This window comes from Euwallacea similis, chromosome 4, assembly GCF_039881205.1.
Source record: "Euwallacea similis isolate ESF13 chromosome 4, ESF131.1, whole genome shotgun sequence".
NCBI lineage: Eukaryota > Metazoa > Arthropoda > Insecta > Coleoptera > Curculionidae > Euwallacea > Euwallacea similis.
In genome coordinates, this window is record NC_089612.1 from 8,233,925 (window position 1) to 8,253,866 (window position 19,942).

Sequence of the window (19,942 nt, forward strand, 5' to 3'; positions counted from 1 at the left end):
GTTCACCGGAACATCCGCAATCAAACGGAATAATTGAAAGATTGCATTCGACTTTAACAGAACACGTAAGATTGTTAAACAATCAAGGTCAATCGAAATTACCTATCGAATAAAAGATGAAATATACGATTTTGGCTTATAACCATTCAATTCATTCGACAACAAAATTTAAACCTATGGATATAATTAATGAACACATTGGCAATGAAGATCCGGATCAACTTGGATATCACGGAAACCACTTAGAGCGTTACTTTTTTTCCCGTAATCTACTCGCTTAGTAGTTCACCAATATGTTTTTTTTTGGTGCGGAAATGCTTTGTTCAAAAGTTTGCTTTTCCACATTTATTTCAATACTTGACTCTCTTACGGGACCGTGGAGCGAACAGGGGTGCTGGGTGGGATAAATGAAAGTAAATTGAGGTAAGTTTAGGTAAGTTGTAGTATTGTTGGTGCCTTGAGTTAAGTAATTAGTTAATTTTAATCGTAAACTAGCCGTAGTTAGTCCCTTAAGCTACGCCAATGTATGTCAGTATTTGTTGGGGAGATTTTATGTGGAGGGAGTGACGACGACACCCAAAAAGCCATACCGAAGGTTATTTTATGTTTGGGAAATACGCTACTTGTGAATAAACGCAGTCTAAATTGAACTAATGCTGAGATCCGCAATTTAGCGTGTCTCCGATATAGGTATGCGCCCGTCGGTTGGGTTTATGATGGTAGGCGCCCTTATGGCACAGAAAGTCCGACCTATATAGGACCGATATAGGTAAACGATTTTATTTGAAAATTTAAAGTTGAAATCATGGAATATAAATGGTATGATAATATGTTGCCTAAAACCCGTGAAGAAGGCTATCAACTAGCTTTACGAGAAGGACTTCTTCCGAAGCCGCCATTTTGTAGAAGCAAAACAAAAGGTCATTCCGAACCAGTTGCGCGTTTTTCGCATTATTTTGACTCTGACACTAATTTGGGTCAATATCGATGTCTAAAACGGAATAAATGTCGACCTGATATATTCGTCTCCAGTGGCACATGGTTTGAAAATTCTCGGCTTTCAATTCAAAGTGAATTCATGTGAGTATTAATTAATAAATATATATATATTTTTTAATTTAATCTTTTTATACTAGTTTACTTTATCATTACGGTCACGGTTCAAGTTATGAACAAATCCAGCGAGCTTGTACGCAAGATGGGGAAAAGCTGTTTGCTACAGACACAATTTCCAATCGTGTAAGATATTGTAGGGCAATGGTAACAGAAGCTTTTTCCAAAATGCAGGAACAAATGCCTAAAACTGGATGTCAAGGTGTTGTAGTTCAGGTTAGTTCGGGTTAGTTCCAGAATCTCTTTATGATTCAATTTTACATAAATACATTGGTAAATAAATAGTATTACATTTTAGATTGACGAGTCTATGTTTGGTCATAGAAAATATAACAGGAGAAGGATTTTTAATGGGCATTGGGTTCTAGGCATAATAGCGGAAAGATCGGAAGATTTGCGTTGTGTACTATGTCCTGACAACAAGCGTAGTGCGGAGGTTCTGCTGCCCATCATTCAGAAACATGTAGTTGAAAGATCAGATGTGTGAACTAATTGTTGAAAGGCGTATGATGGCCTTAAGAATTTGGGCTACAGTCATCATACGGTAAATCACAGCAAAGAGTTTGTTGCTGAGGATGGGACACATACACAAAGGATAGAATCTCAGTGGAACGTATTGAAGCGAAAATTGAAAGGACGATTTATACCGGAAAGTCAATGGAAGCTTTATTAAATATAATTCGTTTGGAATATGGTGATTTCCGTTAATAAATAGATTAATAAAAAAAAACAAAGTTTATTTTGCTATATACTTACCTTTTTTTTTCTTTTTTTTTTTTATAGAGGTGGGGGAAATGCATTTACGCACTTCCGCCAGGCCGTTGATGTTCTGTTGGTAGATCGACCTGGCTGTGTGGGGCTCCGGTGAACAGCGAAATGCCGACTACCCACTAAAACCCCCTTCCTCTCTTCACCCGGATCCCCCCCGAAACCGCCGTTAGGCATTACTTCAGGGGGGGGGTGGAATTCTTAGAGTCTACGCCCCTTCTCTTTCCCTGGGGCGAGACGCTGCCTCACTCCTCCTCCTGCTCCCTCTCTCCAGTTTCCGGGCTTTTGCCAAGGCTTTCCTGAACACCTCACACCCTTCAGATCCTGTCCTGTGTCCAGTTTTTCCACAGTTGCAGCATCTTTCCTCTCCTTTGCATTCTCTTCTCCTATGGCCTCTCTCCCCACAGGCGAAACAACATCCCGTCTTATCCTCTCCCCTGCAGTCCTTGGCCTCGTGTTCTAGTCCCCAACAGCGGTAACATCTTCCCACCTCCAATCTCCTTTCCATCCTACACACAACATATCCAATCCTTATCCTTGGATCTTTCATCAATTCCTCCACTCTCCTTTCTTCCAACATCACCGTCACCGCTTGAGTGTCCCCTCTGTTTGACCGCAATTCCCCCACCGTGAATTCCTACTCCTTCATATCCGGTATCCTTTCCATCACAGCCTGCTGCACCTCTGTTCTATTTGTTGTTGCATCCATGCCTCTCAGATGTATTGCCACTCTTTTAGTGTTAGGTCCCACCAGTCTTACCCTCGTCACTGTACCATCCTGTATTCTCTTCTTGATCTCCCTTGCACTATCTTCCTGTTTCCCCATAGTTATCAAGATTTTCCCATCTCTTGTTGTTCTGAGTCCTCTTATCTCCTTATTCCCCTCCTCCTCCTTTATTGAGTTCTTGATTCTGTCTATATTTTCTTCCAATTGTATTCCTGGTTGTCTGTCCACTATCAGCGCGTACGTTTTCCTTTGTTCTCTTGTTTCTTTCTTTTTGTTTTCATTTTCGTTTTGCTTTTTTATGTAAATAGTTACTTTTGTTTTCTTCCCTTCGAACACTACCTCTACCATTTTCCATAGGTTCCCAACCTTCATCCCATCCACCTGGTGAATTGCCACTTCGTCTTCCCCTATCATGTCCTCCCTAAGTTTCATCAGGTTCCCCCACAGGTCCTCCTCCCTCTCGGTTAATACTATCCTTACCACCTTTTGCCCTCTCATTCTCCATGTTCCCCCGGTCCTGTAACTGAAGCTATACAATCTGCTCCATAATCTCATACCCCTGTGTACACTCCATAATTTCCGGATAACGTTCCCTATATTTGGCCTGTATCCCCCTTTCCATCTTTAAGTCCCCCTTTTCCACGAAAACCACCTTCACAACTTCTCTTCCCGTTTCCATAGGATTCCCAACCTTCACTTCCGTGTTCTTATATACCTCTTTACTCCATACTTTTAGCTCCACTCCTTTATAATCTTCGTAATTTCTTATCCCATCCAAGGTAAGTATTACCTCATCCCCTTCCGTCTAACTTCCTTGTTCCTTACTGTCCTTCCTCCTGTCTTCTGTTTGAACATCAGCGTCATACACCATTTTTTTAGTTTTTTCAAATTTGTGTTTCACCAGAAAGTTTTTAATTATATCCCTGTTTAGAACTTCCCTCTGTTTTGTCAATTTTGTACTGATTTCCTTGATTTCCCGATGTGTATTCTTTTCTATTTTTTTGTTTAAATCCTCTATCAGTGTTTATACCCTCTCTAGCGCCTCAGTTAACAAGAAGACCTCCGTACTTTCCTTCCTCTTGTATGCCCCACAATCGTCCCTTCCTAGTGATGTGTCCAAAATTTTTCTTTTTGTACCCACTTCCGCTTCCGAATTTCTTCTCCTTTCCTCCTTTTGTATATTTAGATTCCAGAATACTTGTTTATTTAATTCTATCTTTAATTCTTTTGCATGTGCTTGTGTTTTACTTTGTGTTGCATGTTCCTTATTTGTATCCACATCCTGTGATTGTTTTTCTTGTGCCTGTTTGTCCCTATCCTCCCTCCATTGTATTCCCGCCGAAGGTTCGGATAGTCTTCTCTCCCCATACCTTTCGCTGTACCACTGCGGGTACCTTGAGTGTACTTGGCCCCCCCCAGAATCCGTGGGGCCAGCACCGGCCACCGGGGCTTCCACCCGGTCGGAACCGGTGGCGGGATTATCACCCGCCTGGGGTACAGTGTTTTCCGTTTCACTCATTCCCATTCCTTGTCTTTGTGCTTCTCTTTGTCCGGTCCCTCTCCCAGGACCCGTCCGGCATAGTTGCACCCACCGGCATGGCTCCTGGGGTCGCAGGGACCCTCAAGCCCTCCCACCACGTCAAGGTGGAGACACCTCGGGAGGGTGCTATATACTTACCTAAATTTACCTAAACTTACCTTTTTTTTGTGCCCGAGGAGGTGGAAATCTTCCAAAGACACCCGGCCTGGTAGTCCCGCGGCCGGGTAGTGTGGGATTTGACCGACCATTACGTCGCCGGCCTACCCACTAAAACCACCTCCTCTCTTCTTATGGCCCCGGTATCGCCTGGTCAGCATTCCTTCGGGGCGCCTGGTCCTTCAATCTGCAGTCCGCTCCTCCAGCCTTTTTCTCCTGATGCGTTCCCTCTCATTCTTCTTGCACATAATCTTATATAACATACATTCAAACGCTTTCCACTTACTCTCCTTTTCCACAAGTTCGCTGCCAATCGTCCCTCGGTCCAGGTTGAGTCCAGCCCCCCTAGCCTCGGTTCGCTCAGCCTCCTACTTCGGGCATCCCCAGAGTATATGCTCCAGGGTATCCGCGACTCTCGGCTCCTCGCAGAACCAGCAGCCGTCACTCCCTTCAACACCTATTCTGTGCAGGTGTTTCCCGAACACACCGTGTCCAGTAAATACCTCCGTCAGTTCATACCCGATCCTCGTCCATTCACATTCGACCCAACATCTTATGCTCGGAACAAAGACCTTCATCCACCCATCATACATAGCCCATTCATTCTCCCATTCATTCATCACCCATTATCTGGCCTCATTTCTGATACCTTTTTCTCTTTCCCACACCATTCTCCTCTCTTCTACACGCAATCTGATCGGCGGGATCTTGGCCAGTGCCCACACCGCCGCACACGGACCGTTCGATACACGCAGGACACCCTGATCGCGAGCATTCTGTTCGCCCGCTCCAGGACGGCCCTGTACGTCTTGGTCCCTAGCACTCCTTTCTCATCCTTACTGTAAGTTCCCTCTTCTCCCTCAAGTGCGCCTTGGGCGCGGCGCAACTTCCTCCTTTCTTTCCTGATGGTCCTCCCGTTTTTAGGTCCTGGGCCTGCATGGCTACACCAGGGGCTCCCGAGGCTCCGAGTGCCTCAGAGATTTTAAGTGCTCCTTGATAAGTTTATCAGTAGTCCTTCTTTTTCGCAAGTCCACTCCAAAACGCTAAAACAGAAAATAACGTTAATAATTTTGCGGAACGCTGAAAGTTGGTCACGCGAAAAGTCGCCAAGTTGAACACACATGCCGGTGGTGGGGACTGTTTTAGTTTTCGCACACCTAAAACGCTATTCTCTGCACTTAGCATTGAAAAACGCTGCTTTACGCTGTCTATGCAAAAACTATTTGCTGTTATCTCAGGAACTCACTTCCGCACGTCCGTCTTCGACCGTGGTCCGCTTGCAACTCAACCTGAACTAACCTGAACCTCAACTTACATCAATTTATTTTTATTTATCCCATCCAGTACCTCTGTTCGCTCCACGGTCCCGTAAGAGTCAAGTATTGAAATAAATGTGGAAAAGCAAACTTTTGAACAAAGCATTTCCACACCAAAAAAAAAACATATTGGTGAACTACTAAGCAAGTAGATTACGGGAAAAAAAAGTAACGCTCTAAGTGGTTTCCGTGATATCCAAGTTTTACCGAAGATCCTTTTAATATTAAATTAGATCAAATGATTAATGTCCAATTATGTGACGGAGCACAAAGATAGAACTAAGTTATTATACTCTAAAATAAATCAAAGGCTAGTTGAAAATAAGGGAAAAGTAATAGGAAAAATAAATGAAGGTAGGGATAATTCGTCTTTATTCGAACCCACAAGAGAGGTTTACATTAAAGAAAATACGCGACAAAAATTAGGCAATACATTTAGATCTCCGATACAGTTAAAATCTATAAACCCTGTTCGTAAGACAATTACCAGTATGAAACAAAAAAAGGTTCATATGGATAACGTTAAAAGACCGTTTAGGAACAGATAGAGTTTCGAATCAAAGTAATAATTTAAATTCTATTGTCTCTACTGTAATACGTAAATTAAAATTATCCATCTACACTCTGACTAATTTAAAACGTTATATTTTAGCATTTTGACCGATGCACACGGAACTTCAACACAGGAAAATGTCAAGATAACAGAATTAAAAGATAACCCCGGTATCATACCTTTTAAAATCGGAAATGCAAAAATTATTGAAAATACTCACGCAATGATACATTATTATGATTTAAATCCAATTGTTCACCAAATGAACATACTAAGAGTAAGGACAACAAACGTGACAGAAACACGATTAATCATTTGAAACCATATTTGGATGAATTTAAAAATTTTCTAGAAATATTAAAATTCGTTTGAGAAAGAGTAGAAAGGAAATTAAATAGAATTATACCAAGCTATCCCAGAATAAAATGTGAATTAGTAAATGGCATAGATACAATATTCAAAACTATAACGGGAAATTTAGATGCATCTGACGGAGAAAGATACGATAAGCTGATAAACAATCTCCAAATAAATTAAAGAAATTTACAAGCAAGAATTCTAACTCAAGGCACATTATTTTTAACTGTATTAGAGAAATTTAATCAAACTTTCTTACAGTTATACAGGGTTCGCCATTACTCCGGCCTTGGTTCCTGGTGTCTTTGTATAAATATTAATATGAAATGTTTAGTACAGTATTCATTTATATTGGAAAGCTGCATGATTTAATAATATTTTTGTTTATACAGAGTGTTCCGTTTTCGCTGGGCAGCATAAAGTTATACTTTTTTAAATAGCAACCCATAATGTTTTTTACACCATGAAGCCTAAATTTAGAAGAAAAATACATTAAACATTTTTTAAACTGGTTGCGGCGTTGCCATATTAGAGTAATTTCTTTAAAAATGCAGCATCAGAAAAAAATGATCACAAAACTAATGTTTTTTGAAATTTGAAAATTTGTTTTTGTAAAGTAGTAAATGAAAGTCAGAGGTACTTAAAAACTTTAAAATATTTTCTTAATGCACCATACTTTTTTTGTATAAGAGCAATAATTTGCAAATTTTACAAATTACTGAAACTCATTTTTTTCAAATGGTACCCATGATTTTTTTCAAGTCTTTCTAATGTAGTTTTTAATTCTCTATTAATTTGCAATAACATCTTTTTATCTAACATTTACAGTTGTGGAGATATTTACAAAATTTCAATCAAATTGCAACAGACATTATTATAATTAAGATTTACAGTTTTATAAATATTCATAAAGTAAACTTTAGTTAAACTAAAGAATAATAAAAAACAGTAAAATTAAAAAAATGCTTCAATTTTTTTATTAATTTTATCAATTTTTTTCTCATTCACCCAAAATAAACACAATGTCCACTAATTCGTTTTGTAGAAAATTCATTTTAATTGTAAGTTAATGATGCAGAAGGTAGTGACAGGTAATATGACAACTAAATAAAATAAGTAACTTATACTTTTGTTAAATAGAAGCAAAGCCTACTAGAATAAACCTGTTAGATTATAATAATACCTGTTGCAATTTGATTGAAATTTTGTAAATATCTCCATACCTGTAAATGTTAGATGAAAAGATGTTATTGCAAATTAGTAGAGAATTAAAAACTACATTAGAAAGACTTGAAAAAAATCATGGGTACCGTTTGAAAAAAATGAGTTTCAGTAATTTGTAAAATTTGCAAATTAGCGCTCTTATACAAAAAAAATATGGTGCATTAAGAAAATATTTTAAAGTTTTTAAGTACCTCTGACTTTCATTTACTACTTTACAAAAACAAATTTTAAAATTTCAAAAAACATCAGTTTTGTGATCATTTTTTTCTGATGCTGCATTTTTAAAGAAATTGCTCTAATATGGCAACGTCGCAACCAATTTAAAAAATTTTTAATGTATTTTTCTTCTAAATTTAGGCTTCATTAAATGGTGTAAAAAAATATTGGGTTGCTATTTAAAAAAGTATAACTTTATGCTGCCCAGCGAAAACGGAACACTCTGTATAAACAAAAATATTATTAAATCATGCAGCTTTCCAATATAAATGAATACTGTACTAAACATTTCATATTGATATTTATACAAAGACACCAGGAACCAAGGCCGGAGTAATGGCGAATCCTGTATAAAAACGACAAATTAATTGAGGGAAAAATGAATCAAGTTTTACCATATGTAAGAGATGTAATAGATAGCAGAAACTATGTATTTCTAAAGGAAATAATTAACGAAATTGTTGACATATCCGAGTTAATTAACTCTATTCTTCAAGATATAGAAAACTCAATAGCGTTTGCTAAGCTCAGAATTATGCACCCTAGTATAATTGAAACAAGGGATCTTTACAATGAATTGTATATTCTTCAGAATCAATTAGGAAAGACTCAACTCCCTTTAACTGTAACAATTAAAAACACTCCATTATTTGAAAAAATGATTAATATTGAATGTTTCATTTCGAATAATAGAATTACGTACATCCTCCACGTCCCGATTGTTCATAATTAATCCTTTAGTTACTTTCACTTGTATTCTATCCCTGTGTATGTGAAAGATCTGTTTAAGGTTGTAATACGAAATAAATTTCTCTTAATCAGTCCATTGTACTATAGCTATTGTAAGAAGGAATGTCAAAAAGTCACACCAGAACTTTACCTGTGTTCTAGAGAAGATCTGATAGAAATTCAAGATAATGCCCCTTCTAAAGTTAAGCTGTTGAACTCTGATAAAACCATATCCACTTGTAACCAAGTAGAAGCTAAAATCACCGAAGTATTACTCAATTAGTTGGGTAACACAAATATATGGATCCTGGCGTGTCCAACGAAAGAAATAGTATGGATATCCTGTCAAGGAGGACAGAATGAAGCAAAGAAAATAAAGGGAACATTTTTATGTCAACTTCCTGTAGGATACCAAATTGCCATTAGTGATAAATTTGTGCATAATAAACTCAATAATGTGATGTCAAGTTCACAACCTTATTTCCGGACTTAAACAAAAACTATTAAATCTAACACATATTGAACTTAAGTGTACATTTGCCGGAGTTAAAGTTAGATGATTTCCATAAACTAAATAGTGAAGTTTTTCAGGAACAGATCCGACCTGCCTTAATGAGTGACGAAATCTCCACCTCGCCAAGTATATGGACTATATTTATACATGCTCTGATGATAGGTTGTTGTGTAGCTGCCATTTGGAGAAGAATATTATTGTCAAGGATTCAAAGGAAAAAACCTGCCGAAACCAGAGTCTCCACATGAGGTTATCCAACTTCCACGTCTAGCCTGAGAAGCTGGAACTTAGGGAGGAAGAGTTATATGATGGAACATACTAGATGCATCGCTATAAGCCAACAACGCCATTGTCATTTCTGCTGACATAAACAGTATTAAAATATAAATAGTTCTAAGCTCGATGTAAATTATTATTATTATTCCTGTTGTTCTGATGTTCACATTTACTATAATTTTTGAAGTTAATATATAAAACCAATTTTGTGTCTTAGTGGTTTTTTTTAAAAAGTCCGTATCGGTTCACGAAAATATAACTTACTTTAATTCGGTTTTACTTAGCTCAGAGAGTGATAAAAAGTTCAGGATTTATCGGTTCCATAAATTAGTAGTTACTTTTGTTAGCCTTTCTTCTAGCTTGGAAAGTAAGCAATTGAATGACTGTTCAGTCATACGTAAATATTCGCAAAAAATTTGTCGTTGTATAAGCGAGCTTGAAGTTATAAATTGTTAAATTTACCATGTTCATTCTGTTAGGGCTTTTGTAGAGGACAGAATATCCGATAAATAATTTAATCTATTAGTTCGATAAGTTGTATTCTTCATAAGCCTTGTATTAAATCTGTGACTAGTATGTAAGGAACCCGTGTGCTACGCCTATGGACATTACTCGTTTCTCTTGCCACTTTGCCCGTATGACCAGATGTTGATTCGCATTTCGTTTGATCTTAGACTAACTATGTAATAAAACTCCTCGCCGACCTTTTGTGCGTACTAGAATTTAGACACGTTCTCGATGCTGGTCATAAACGCCCTCCAATAAAACCCAATTATATTGTTAAAGTTAGGCAAGTCACAAGGACAAATCTAGAAGAAGTGCCGATGATGACCTCTTAGTTTCTGGTAAGCCTATGTACGCTTACCATTAACTTTAGTATTTAAGATTTTGCAAGAAGAAAATTCGCTCTCTTCTTGTGCGTCTCCGTCGACTCTTAACTCCGTACTTTGCACGTTACTCGTACGCGATTCTTTACTCACGGTTCCTATACACGGTTAATTAGTACACTAGTTAACTTGTCACGAAAAGTTGTTATTTTTTTGCTAAATTACTCGAAATTGTTTGTAAACAATAAACCTTCGTTACCGTTAAAAAGGGTTTTTGTTTTCTTCATTTGCACGAACACAGTGTCTCTGAGACCGCGAACTCAGGGTGGTCCTTCGCAAGCATCCAGTCCATTGCTAACTAGACGTATCAAGAATTAGGCCACGTCTAATCAACATCTTGGTACCACGATTTACGAATAAACACATTCCGCTTTTTGTTAGTTAAAATCACAAACTGAACAAGATCTATAAGATTTTGGTACGTCGTAGAGAAAAGCCGTCGAATTTTCAAACAATATTAATTTTCTGGACAATTTTGATATCGCCATTTCGACCAAATCGCGTTAACGCTACAATACAAATAAATGCAATATGTGCACCACAACTCTTGGCACTAACCCCTTAGCGATCCGCTAACTTTTAATCACTAAGCAAATCTGTTCCAATATAAACGAACCTTAGTTATCGAAGCTGCAACTTCGCAGGAAGTGTGCCATTGAGTGAAAAAGGTGACGGTCGAATTGCGCAAGGACCGAGCTGTATGCTGGATGTGGTAGAAGTTCGATCGCGTCGAGTTCTTTGATTTTTTCCTTGGTTCGTGTGCGGTTTGGTGTTACAGTTTTGCTGCAGAAGTACTCGCTTTCGATTGACCAATGCTGGTTACTTCCAACCTAACTCTGCGTACATTCGGCTGAGTTGAGCACAATAACGGTATGCGTCGATGGTACGATCGTTTGGAACAAGTTCAAAGGGAATTACACCTTCAAAATTCCACCAAATGCACGATAAAATCTTCCTGGGAAACCGGTCTCGTTTGGTTACCAGTTACCAGCCATTTGTTCGGGATTCAGTCATTGATTTTGCTTGTCTAGGTTGCTGAAGTAAAAACACACTTCTCATCACAAGTAACAATTTGGCGGATAAAACGGTCGTCGTGCGGATTTTCCGACAATTTTCGCACGTGTCTACACAATTTTGGGCTCGATTTTCCATTAAATCATGAGGCACTTTTCGACAGCGCCTGTTGACTTTTCTAATAATGTTAAAATGTCGAACAACTGATGTTTGCGGAATATTGAATTCAGCCGACAATCTGCGTGTGTGTACTGGTTGATGGATTGGCTTTGACAACGGCTTCATGGATGGCTTCAGTATTCACAGTGATAGGACGACGCGAACATGGCTCATCTCTGATGTCTGTGTGTTCTTCGTTGAACCTTTTAAATCATTTTTGCGCTGTACGAACTAAAACTACATCTTCTTTTTCTACTTCGCATATTTTCTTTGAACCTTCGTCACTAGCTTTATTCTCTTGCCTCCAGTAGTGACATAAAAGTACTCGAATTTCAAAATTTCCCATGTTTTTACTTCAACGGAAATAAATTAAATAAACAATAAATTAATTGTAGCTAACAAGTAAATATAAAAGATCTTTTCAAACGATACAAAGTAATATTATGTAACACTTGCGTATAATGTAATTTTATTGACTTCAAAAAACTGCACAAACTGAAACGACGCAAGGAACACACGAACTTTTGGTTCACCCTAATAATATATTTGATATTTGATTTATATTGTCAGTAATTTTTCTAACGAGACGTTAATAAATGTAAACATGTGACACATCAGTGAAATTAGGATAAAATATGGATTTAAAATAGCAAACAATAAATGTAGGTCCGTATTTTAAAAATTGAAGTTATTGTCAATATCTCAGAAACTAAAAGTGCTATTTTTTAAAATTTAACATTAATATGTAGAGCTTTAAAACCCAATAAAATGTTGTAGGAAAAACTTTTTTCGAAAATCTTTAGTTTTCGGTTTATTTACAAAAAACGTTTTTGGCAAAATTTCGTATTTTCCTAATGTTTCAGAAACCGAAGAAATTTCGATGAAAGTGCCTCAAGATCTTAACTTGTAATCAAATTTGACAACTTTTGTCTAATTTAACCGAACTTGTACCGTTTACGGTTTAGAAGACAACAATACTGGCCTAGAGCAATTGGACAATTGGAAATATAAGTCGAGCAATTAATAACAATAATTGCTTGGAAAAGAATCTGAAAACCTTTTAAAAAAGTAATTGACATCTATGCTTACTAAGTGCTTTTTGCGTGCTAAAGTTGTGCTGCAGGGCTCACATGACTAACTTAAAAATGTAAATGTATTGCAATTATTTCTCTTTGCCCGATAAATTATTATGTGCTTAATAAGGTTTTGAGGCTTGTTTCACATTTCATAACATAGTATTCATAACATAGTCATATCATTCAATAACATAGTATTAGGCAGCTACTGGTAAATCCTAAGGATTCCCTCCTTTGATGAGCATTCGTCGCGCCACTAGGAGAGCGAAAATCAGTATCTGTTTTTTTTAATGTCGATCTCGCTTTTATATTATAAAAACAATTAAAATATATACTATTCCATATGATTCAAAAACAGTTTAAGGCAGCTGAGGAACACGCTTGCAGAAATAGTTTAGGAACACCACCGCCCTTCTGGAGGCACTCCGTATATTTTCCTATACTTCATGCACACCCCTTAACCTGAATTTTTAAAACTAATTTTGAATGAACGAGCAGGGAAAACAAATTTGGCACCTCTCTGTGGTCAACAAACGGACGTTTTTATGTTATTGCGTTAAAAAAATACTGGATTAATTTAATTTACATGCATGCCAGGTTATTAATTATAACCAATTATTATGCTACATCTTTGTAATTATTACCTTTTAAACAACCGTTTCGAATTGTGAGCACTTTTTTTATCACAGTTTATTGTTCCTGTCCTAATTATAAATTCAGCTGATACAACTTAATTTCCTGAAGAACAATCTCTTTCGTAAAATTCAATATTCCTTAGCAGCGGCGGTTTTACTGACCACAAACCCACCTGGGCGAGTTAATTAATTACATTCCCGGTACCGTCTAAACGTCAACAAATTTCCGCAATTTGGATCTTCAGACCTAAGCTTTTTCATAATTAGCCAGCCGTTCACTACACTAACTTCGAATAAATATAAAAAGATGGGCCAATACCATTTTCTTTGTAATCAGTATGCAGCTACCAAACCATCAATTTTATTCACTCCACCCATTTGTTATTTGTTATAATTTGAAATGATTTTAGGCTGTGGAAGATTTTGTTTAGATTTGGTTTCTCTACACCAACATTTGGTATTTGATATTGACTGATCTTCAAAATAATAGACGTAATAGTTACCACTTTGTCGTCTTTCCATTGTGCCATCATAATCTTATCATATTAGTTAAAAAAAATTCATATGATCCTCTGGGTCTTTTTTTTCAAGATGCTGAGTCTGGAAAGAAACGACCTTCCAATCTATTTTGACGCATTGTTCCTGTGGCATAAACGTTGTGATCAGACAAGTAAGACAATAAACCACTGCCAGTAAAATAATTATCAAAATAGAGCTTATGCCCAGTAGTTTCTTCAAGTTTTGCTAATTTTATCAGAGATAATACCACATCTCCCCCTAAATCGAACTACCTTTCGTCCTTAGTTTTACCCATATAAATTTGGAATACAATCATATATCTGCTATTTTGACAAAATGCCCAGTTTTATGCCCAAATTTTATGGGTTTACCTTTTATATACCGCATGATTTTGCTTCACGCTGTAAGATGAACAGTTCCCAAGATAAGGAGTTTTCAAGTTTTCACACTCAACCTCGTTCTATCCTCAAACAGTGAAACTTAGGAAGTTGAAATTTTATGTGGTAAGTCCTTTGAGTGATAGAAACAATTGGTAAAAATTTCAGATCGATTGTCCGTGGGGGTCGAATTGATCACTTAATCTTACACGGCCTTTCTGAGCTACAGGATCATTTATATCCCCAACTACTCATTATGAGCGTATTTTCAAGCTTTGAATCTCGATAATTAGGGCACATGAAATCCAATTGCCACACATAGTATGTCAGATTGATGGCTTAGAGGTCCCCCTTTTGAATATTCACACTAGAAGTTTACAAGTTGTAACATTTCTGAACTACAGGGTCATTTATATTCTCAATCACTCATTATGTGAATTTTTCAAATTTTGAATTTCGATAATCAGGGCAAATGAAGTCCAATTGTCCCATATAATAAGTCAGATTGATGGCCTCGAGGTTCCCTTATCGAATCTTCAAACCAGAAGTTCATAGGTTGTAAAGTGTTTCAACTACAAGAATATTTATGTGATGTGTGATAATCAGTGGATAACATAATTTTATCTAGATGCAATGGGCATCGTTCCCCAAGTGTCTGAACCTTTGTTTGTTTGTTTGATTTTATGTTTATTATGGCGAGCCTGCCAGCTCGTATCTTGATTCTGATGTACCAGAACCAACTGGTCTGTCCTAATGTAGACAGTTTTAGTAAATTTTGTTTTTCAAAGTCAATATACGATTTTACGTATTCGTTGCCTTATTATAACTGGCGCAATCGGTAGGATTCCGAGAAGATAACATTATTAATATTTTGCATTTTCGCATTAATCTCGGTATTGTGACACCCTCTGGAGGCGACTTGACGAAAAAACAAAGACCACCATTAGATGTTACTTCGAAACCCTTTGGTTCTAACTGAGGAAACTCATCGGGAAGAATTCCAAAAACCTGATTTTCCAAACCTGGCCCTCACGGTCAAGTGCCCTGATTATTGGAATCACCTGTGGACCCACACCAGTACTAATAGTCTAAGGTAAGTCGTTGACTACACCATTAAACTGCTACCTAAATTTATTGAAAAAAACATTTTTTTTCTTTTCTTTTCTTCTTTTTTTCTCTATTTATTAGTTCACGTTAAGTTAAAAGTTAGCGATCACCCAGTTTTATTTTGTCAAAATGACTCAAAGTCCTACTCAAGGCCAACCTTCTGCCAATAATTATTTTTCATATAATAAAGTATTTTAATTAATACAAAAGTTTGAAGGTACTAAAACACAATTGCATAATTTCATAGATATTAGTGATTTCGCTTACAGCTGTTTTGATCCTTAAGAACTGAATATTTTCCAATGTATTATAAAAGCAAAATTAGAAGGTCCCGCTTTGGACTAACTAGCGTCATTGGAACTAAATGATTGGTAAACCATAAAAATATATTGATAAGGAAATTTGGCGAGTCGCATTATATTCATTGTTTAGCCTATTAAATGACCCATTCGAAACAACTTATAAACGAGAAGCCATTACAATTTGTTCAGCGTGTCGAAAACCACCTGTTGGGAATTCAAAAAATTATTAAATATGATACTGGATACAATGCATCTGCTCGGAAAGTTTTACGCGAATATCATGAAAAATTCGCCCTTTTAACCCTTACGAATGCTCTAAAAGATCCTCTTTGCACAACCATTCGTTTACAAAAACCCGCGTCTATTGCAGAATTAATAAATTTAATAAATGATTTTGAAAATCAACAATTCATGCTTAAACAAAGCACTTGTCCTTTTACTAATGCTAATTCACAAAATTTGTCATTAAATACCATTCCGCAACATCCTCAAACCTCTTCAAGTAAACCTCCAATTAAATTTGTTAATAAAAAATGTTCTTTTTGTAATAAACTTAGGCATAGTGTGGAATCTTGCTACACTAAACAAGCCTCAATAAAAACTGAAGAATCTTCAAGTTCAACTAAAACTTATACAGATCAGTCTGTTATCAATAATCAACTGAAACATGAATCCGCTGATCAAATTTTGGAGTACGAAATACTTGACGAAAATTTTTGTGTAGCGGCATCGGGAAATTAGAACCTAGATCCATCTCACCATGTCAACGATATGAGCGAATTAGAAATTTAACCCTGACTGAATCTGAACTGATATTTCCACAAGTAAAAAACACTAATTTGAAATTTCTGGTGGACTCTAGAACTTCGATTTCAACCATTAAACCTAATAAAATTCAAAACTTAAAAGCGCTTCGCGACAAAAATATGAATGTTTCCGGTATCGAAGGGAAAAATATCATGGCGACCAAAAGTATTCATTTAAAATTACTAAATAAACTCCATAAATTTTATGTTCTCGACTTTATGTCCTGTTTTGATGGAATTCTAGGCTTAGACTTATTAAAAGCACATAACTGTTAAATTAATTTTTCCAAACATCTTCTCATAACCGCTATTCGGAGAATCTCCTTTGCGACCTTCAAAACCAGTGACACTGCTGTAATTAAAGACCAAAATTCAGACGAATTGATTCATAACACTACGATTATATCGGAGCAAGTATTGGAACCAAGAACGCAAACGATAGTCGTTTTAGTACGTTTTTATCAATTTGGTGCAATTTGAATCCAAAATGGACAGATTTGGCCGAAATAAGCCAAATCGGTCGATTTCAACAAATTCAGAGATGAAACGAACGTTTCTGACCGATTTCGCTCGTTTCTGATTGTTTTAGTCATTTTGGCACATTTTCATCTATTTGGTGCAATTTGAAGCCAAAATAGACAGATTTGGCCGAAATAAGCCCAATAGGTCGATTTCAACAAATTCCTTGATGAAACGATCTTTTCTGACCGATTTCGTTCGTTTCTGCCTGTTTTAGTCATTTCGGCACGTTTTCATCAATTTGGTTCTATTTCAAGCCAAAACCCACAGATTTGGCCGAAATAAGCCAAATCAGTCGATTTCAACAAATTCCTTGATGAAACGATCGTTTCTGACCGATTTCGCTCGTTTCTGCCTGTTTTAGTCATTTTGGCACGTTTTCATCAATTTGGTGCAATTTGAATCCAAAATGGACAGATTTGGCCGAAATAAGCCAAATCGGTCGATTTCAACAAATTCAGAGATGAAACGATCGCTTCTGACCGATTTCGCTCGTTTCTGCCTGTTTTAGTCATTTTGGCACATTTTCATCTATTTGGTGCAATTTGAAGCCAAAATACCCAGATTTGGCCGAAATAAGCCAAATCGATCGATTTCAACAAATTCAGATATGAAACGATCGCTTCTGACCGATTTCGCTCGTTTCTGCCTGGTTTAGTCATTTTGGCACGTTTTCATCAATTTGGTTCAATTTGAAGCCAAAATAGACAGATTTTGCAGAAATAAGCCAAATCGGTCGATTTGAGCAAATTCAGAGATGAAACCATCGTTTCTGACCGATTTCGCTCGTTTCTGCCTGTTTTAGTCATTTTGGCACGTTTTCATCAATTTGGTGCAATTTGAATTCAAAATAGACAGATTTGGCCGAAATAAGCCAAATTGGTCGATTTGAGCAAATTCAGAGACGAAACGATCGTTTCTGACCGATTTCGCTCGTTTCTGCCTGTTTTAGTCATTTTGGCACGTTTTCATCCATTAGGTTCTGTTTCCATCCAAAATAGACAGATTTGGCCGAAATAAGCCAAATCGGTCGATTTGAGCAAATTCCTTGATGAAACCATCGTTTCTGACCGATTTCGCTCGTTTCTGCCTGTTTTAGTCATTTTGGCACGTTTTCATCAATTTGGTTCAATTTGAAGCCAAAATAGACAGATTTTGCAGAAATAAGCCAAATCGGTCGATTTGAGCAAATTCAGAGATGAAACCATCGTTTCTGACCGATTTCGCTCGTTTCTGCCTGTTTTAGTCATTTTGGCACGTTTTCATCAATTTGGTGCAATTTGAATTCAAAATAGACAGATTTGGCCGAAATAAGCCAAATTGGTCGATTTGAGCAAATTCAGAGACGAAACGATCGTTTCTGACCGATTTCGCTCGTTTCTGCCTGTTTTAGTCATTTTGGCACGTTTTCATCCATTAGGTTCTGTTTCCATCCAAAATAGACAGATTTGGCCGAAATAAGCCAAATCTGCCGATTTGAGCAAATTCCTTGATGAAACGATCGTTTCTAACCGATTTCGCTCGTTTCTGCCTGTTTTAGTCATTTTGGCACGTTTTCATCCATTAGGTTCTGTTTCCATCCAAAATAGACAGATTTGGCCGAAATAAGCCAAATCGGTCGATTTGAGCAAATTTCTTGATGAAACGATCATTTCTGACCGATTTCGCTCGTTTCTGCCTGTTTTAGTCATTTTGGCACGTTTTCATCCATTAGGTTCTGTTTCCATCCAAAATAGACAGATTTGGCCGAAATAAGCCAAATCGGCCGATTTGAGCAAATTCCTTGATGAAACGATCGTTTCTGACCGATTTCGCTCGTTTCTGCCTGTTTTAGTCATTTTGGCACGTTTTCATCCATTAGGTTCTGTTTCCATCCAAAATAGACAGATTTGGCCGAAATAAGCCAAATCGGCCGATTTGAGCAAATTCCTTGATGAAACGATCGTTTCTGACCGATTTCGCTCGTTTCTGCCTGTTTTAGTCATTTTGGCACGTTTTCATCCATTAGGTTCTGTTTCCATCCAAAACCGACAGATTTGGCCGAAATAAGCCAAATCAGTCGATTTCAACAAATTCCTTGATGAAACGATCGTTTCTGACCGATTTCGCTCGTTTCTGCCTGTTTTAGTCATTTCGGCACGTTTTCATCAATTTGGTGCAATTTGAAGCCAAAATACCCAGATTTGGCCGAAATAAGCCAAATCGATCGATTTCAACAAATTCAGAGACGAAACAATCGTTTCTGACCGATTTCGCTCGTTTCTGCCTGTTTTAGTCATTTTGGCACGTTTTCATCAATTTGGTGCAATTTGAAGCCAAAATACCCAGATTTGGCCGAAATAAGCCAAATCGATCGATTTCAACAAATTCAGAGACGAAACGATCGTTTCTGACCGATTTCGCTCGTTTCTGCCTGTTTTAGTCATTTTGGCACGTTTTCATCAATTTGGTGCAATTTGAAGCCAAAATAGACAGATTTGGCCGAAATAAGCCAAAACGGTCGATTTGAGCAAATTCCTTGATGAAACGATCGTGTCTGACAGATTTCGCTCGTTTCTGCCTGTTTTAGTCATTTTGGCACGTTTTCATCAATTTGGTTCTGTTTCCATCCAAAATAGACAGATTTGGCCGAAATAAGCCCAATAGGTCGATTTCAACAAATTCCTTGATGAAACGATAGTTTCTGACCGATTTCGCTCGTTTCTGCCTGTTTTAGTCATTTTGGCACGTTTTCATCAACTTGGTGCAATTTGAAGCAAAAAAAACCCAGATTTGGCCGAAATAAGCCAAATCGGTCGATTTCAACAAATTCAGAGATGAAACGATCGTTTCTGACCGATTTCGCTCGTTTCTGCCTGTTTTAGTCATTTTGGCACGTTTTCATCAATTTGGTTCTATTTCAAGCCAAAACCGACAGATTTGGCCGAAATAAGCTAAATCAGTCGATTTCAACAAATTCCTTGATGAAACGATCGTTTCTGACCGATTTCGCTCGTTTCTGCCTGTTTTAGTCATTTCGGCACGTTTTCATCCATTTGGTGCAATTTGAATC

At 37.2% G+C, this 19,942-nt stretch overlaps 1 protein-coding gene across 1 annotated transcript; it reads right to left on the minus strand.

The window, feature by feature from the left end:
• Nucleotides 1-2,089: 2,089 nt before the first annotated feature.
• On the minus strand, nucleotides 2,090-2,461 carry LOC136408251 (uncharacterized). Its single transcript, XM_066389125.1, has one exon. The coding sequence runs from the start codon at nucleotides 2,459-2,461 to the stop codon at nucleotides 2,090-2,092; it is 372 nt and encodes a 123-aa protein (XP_066245222.1).
• Between the last annotated feature and the right edge of the window lie 17,481 nt (nucleotides 2,462-19,942).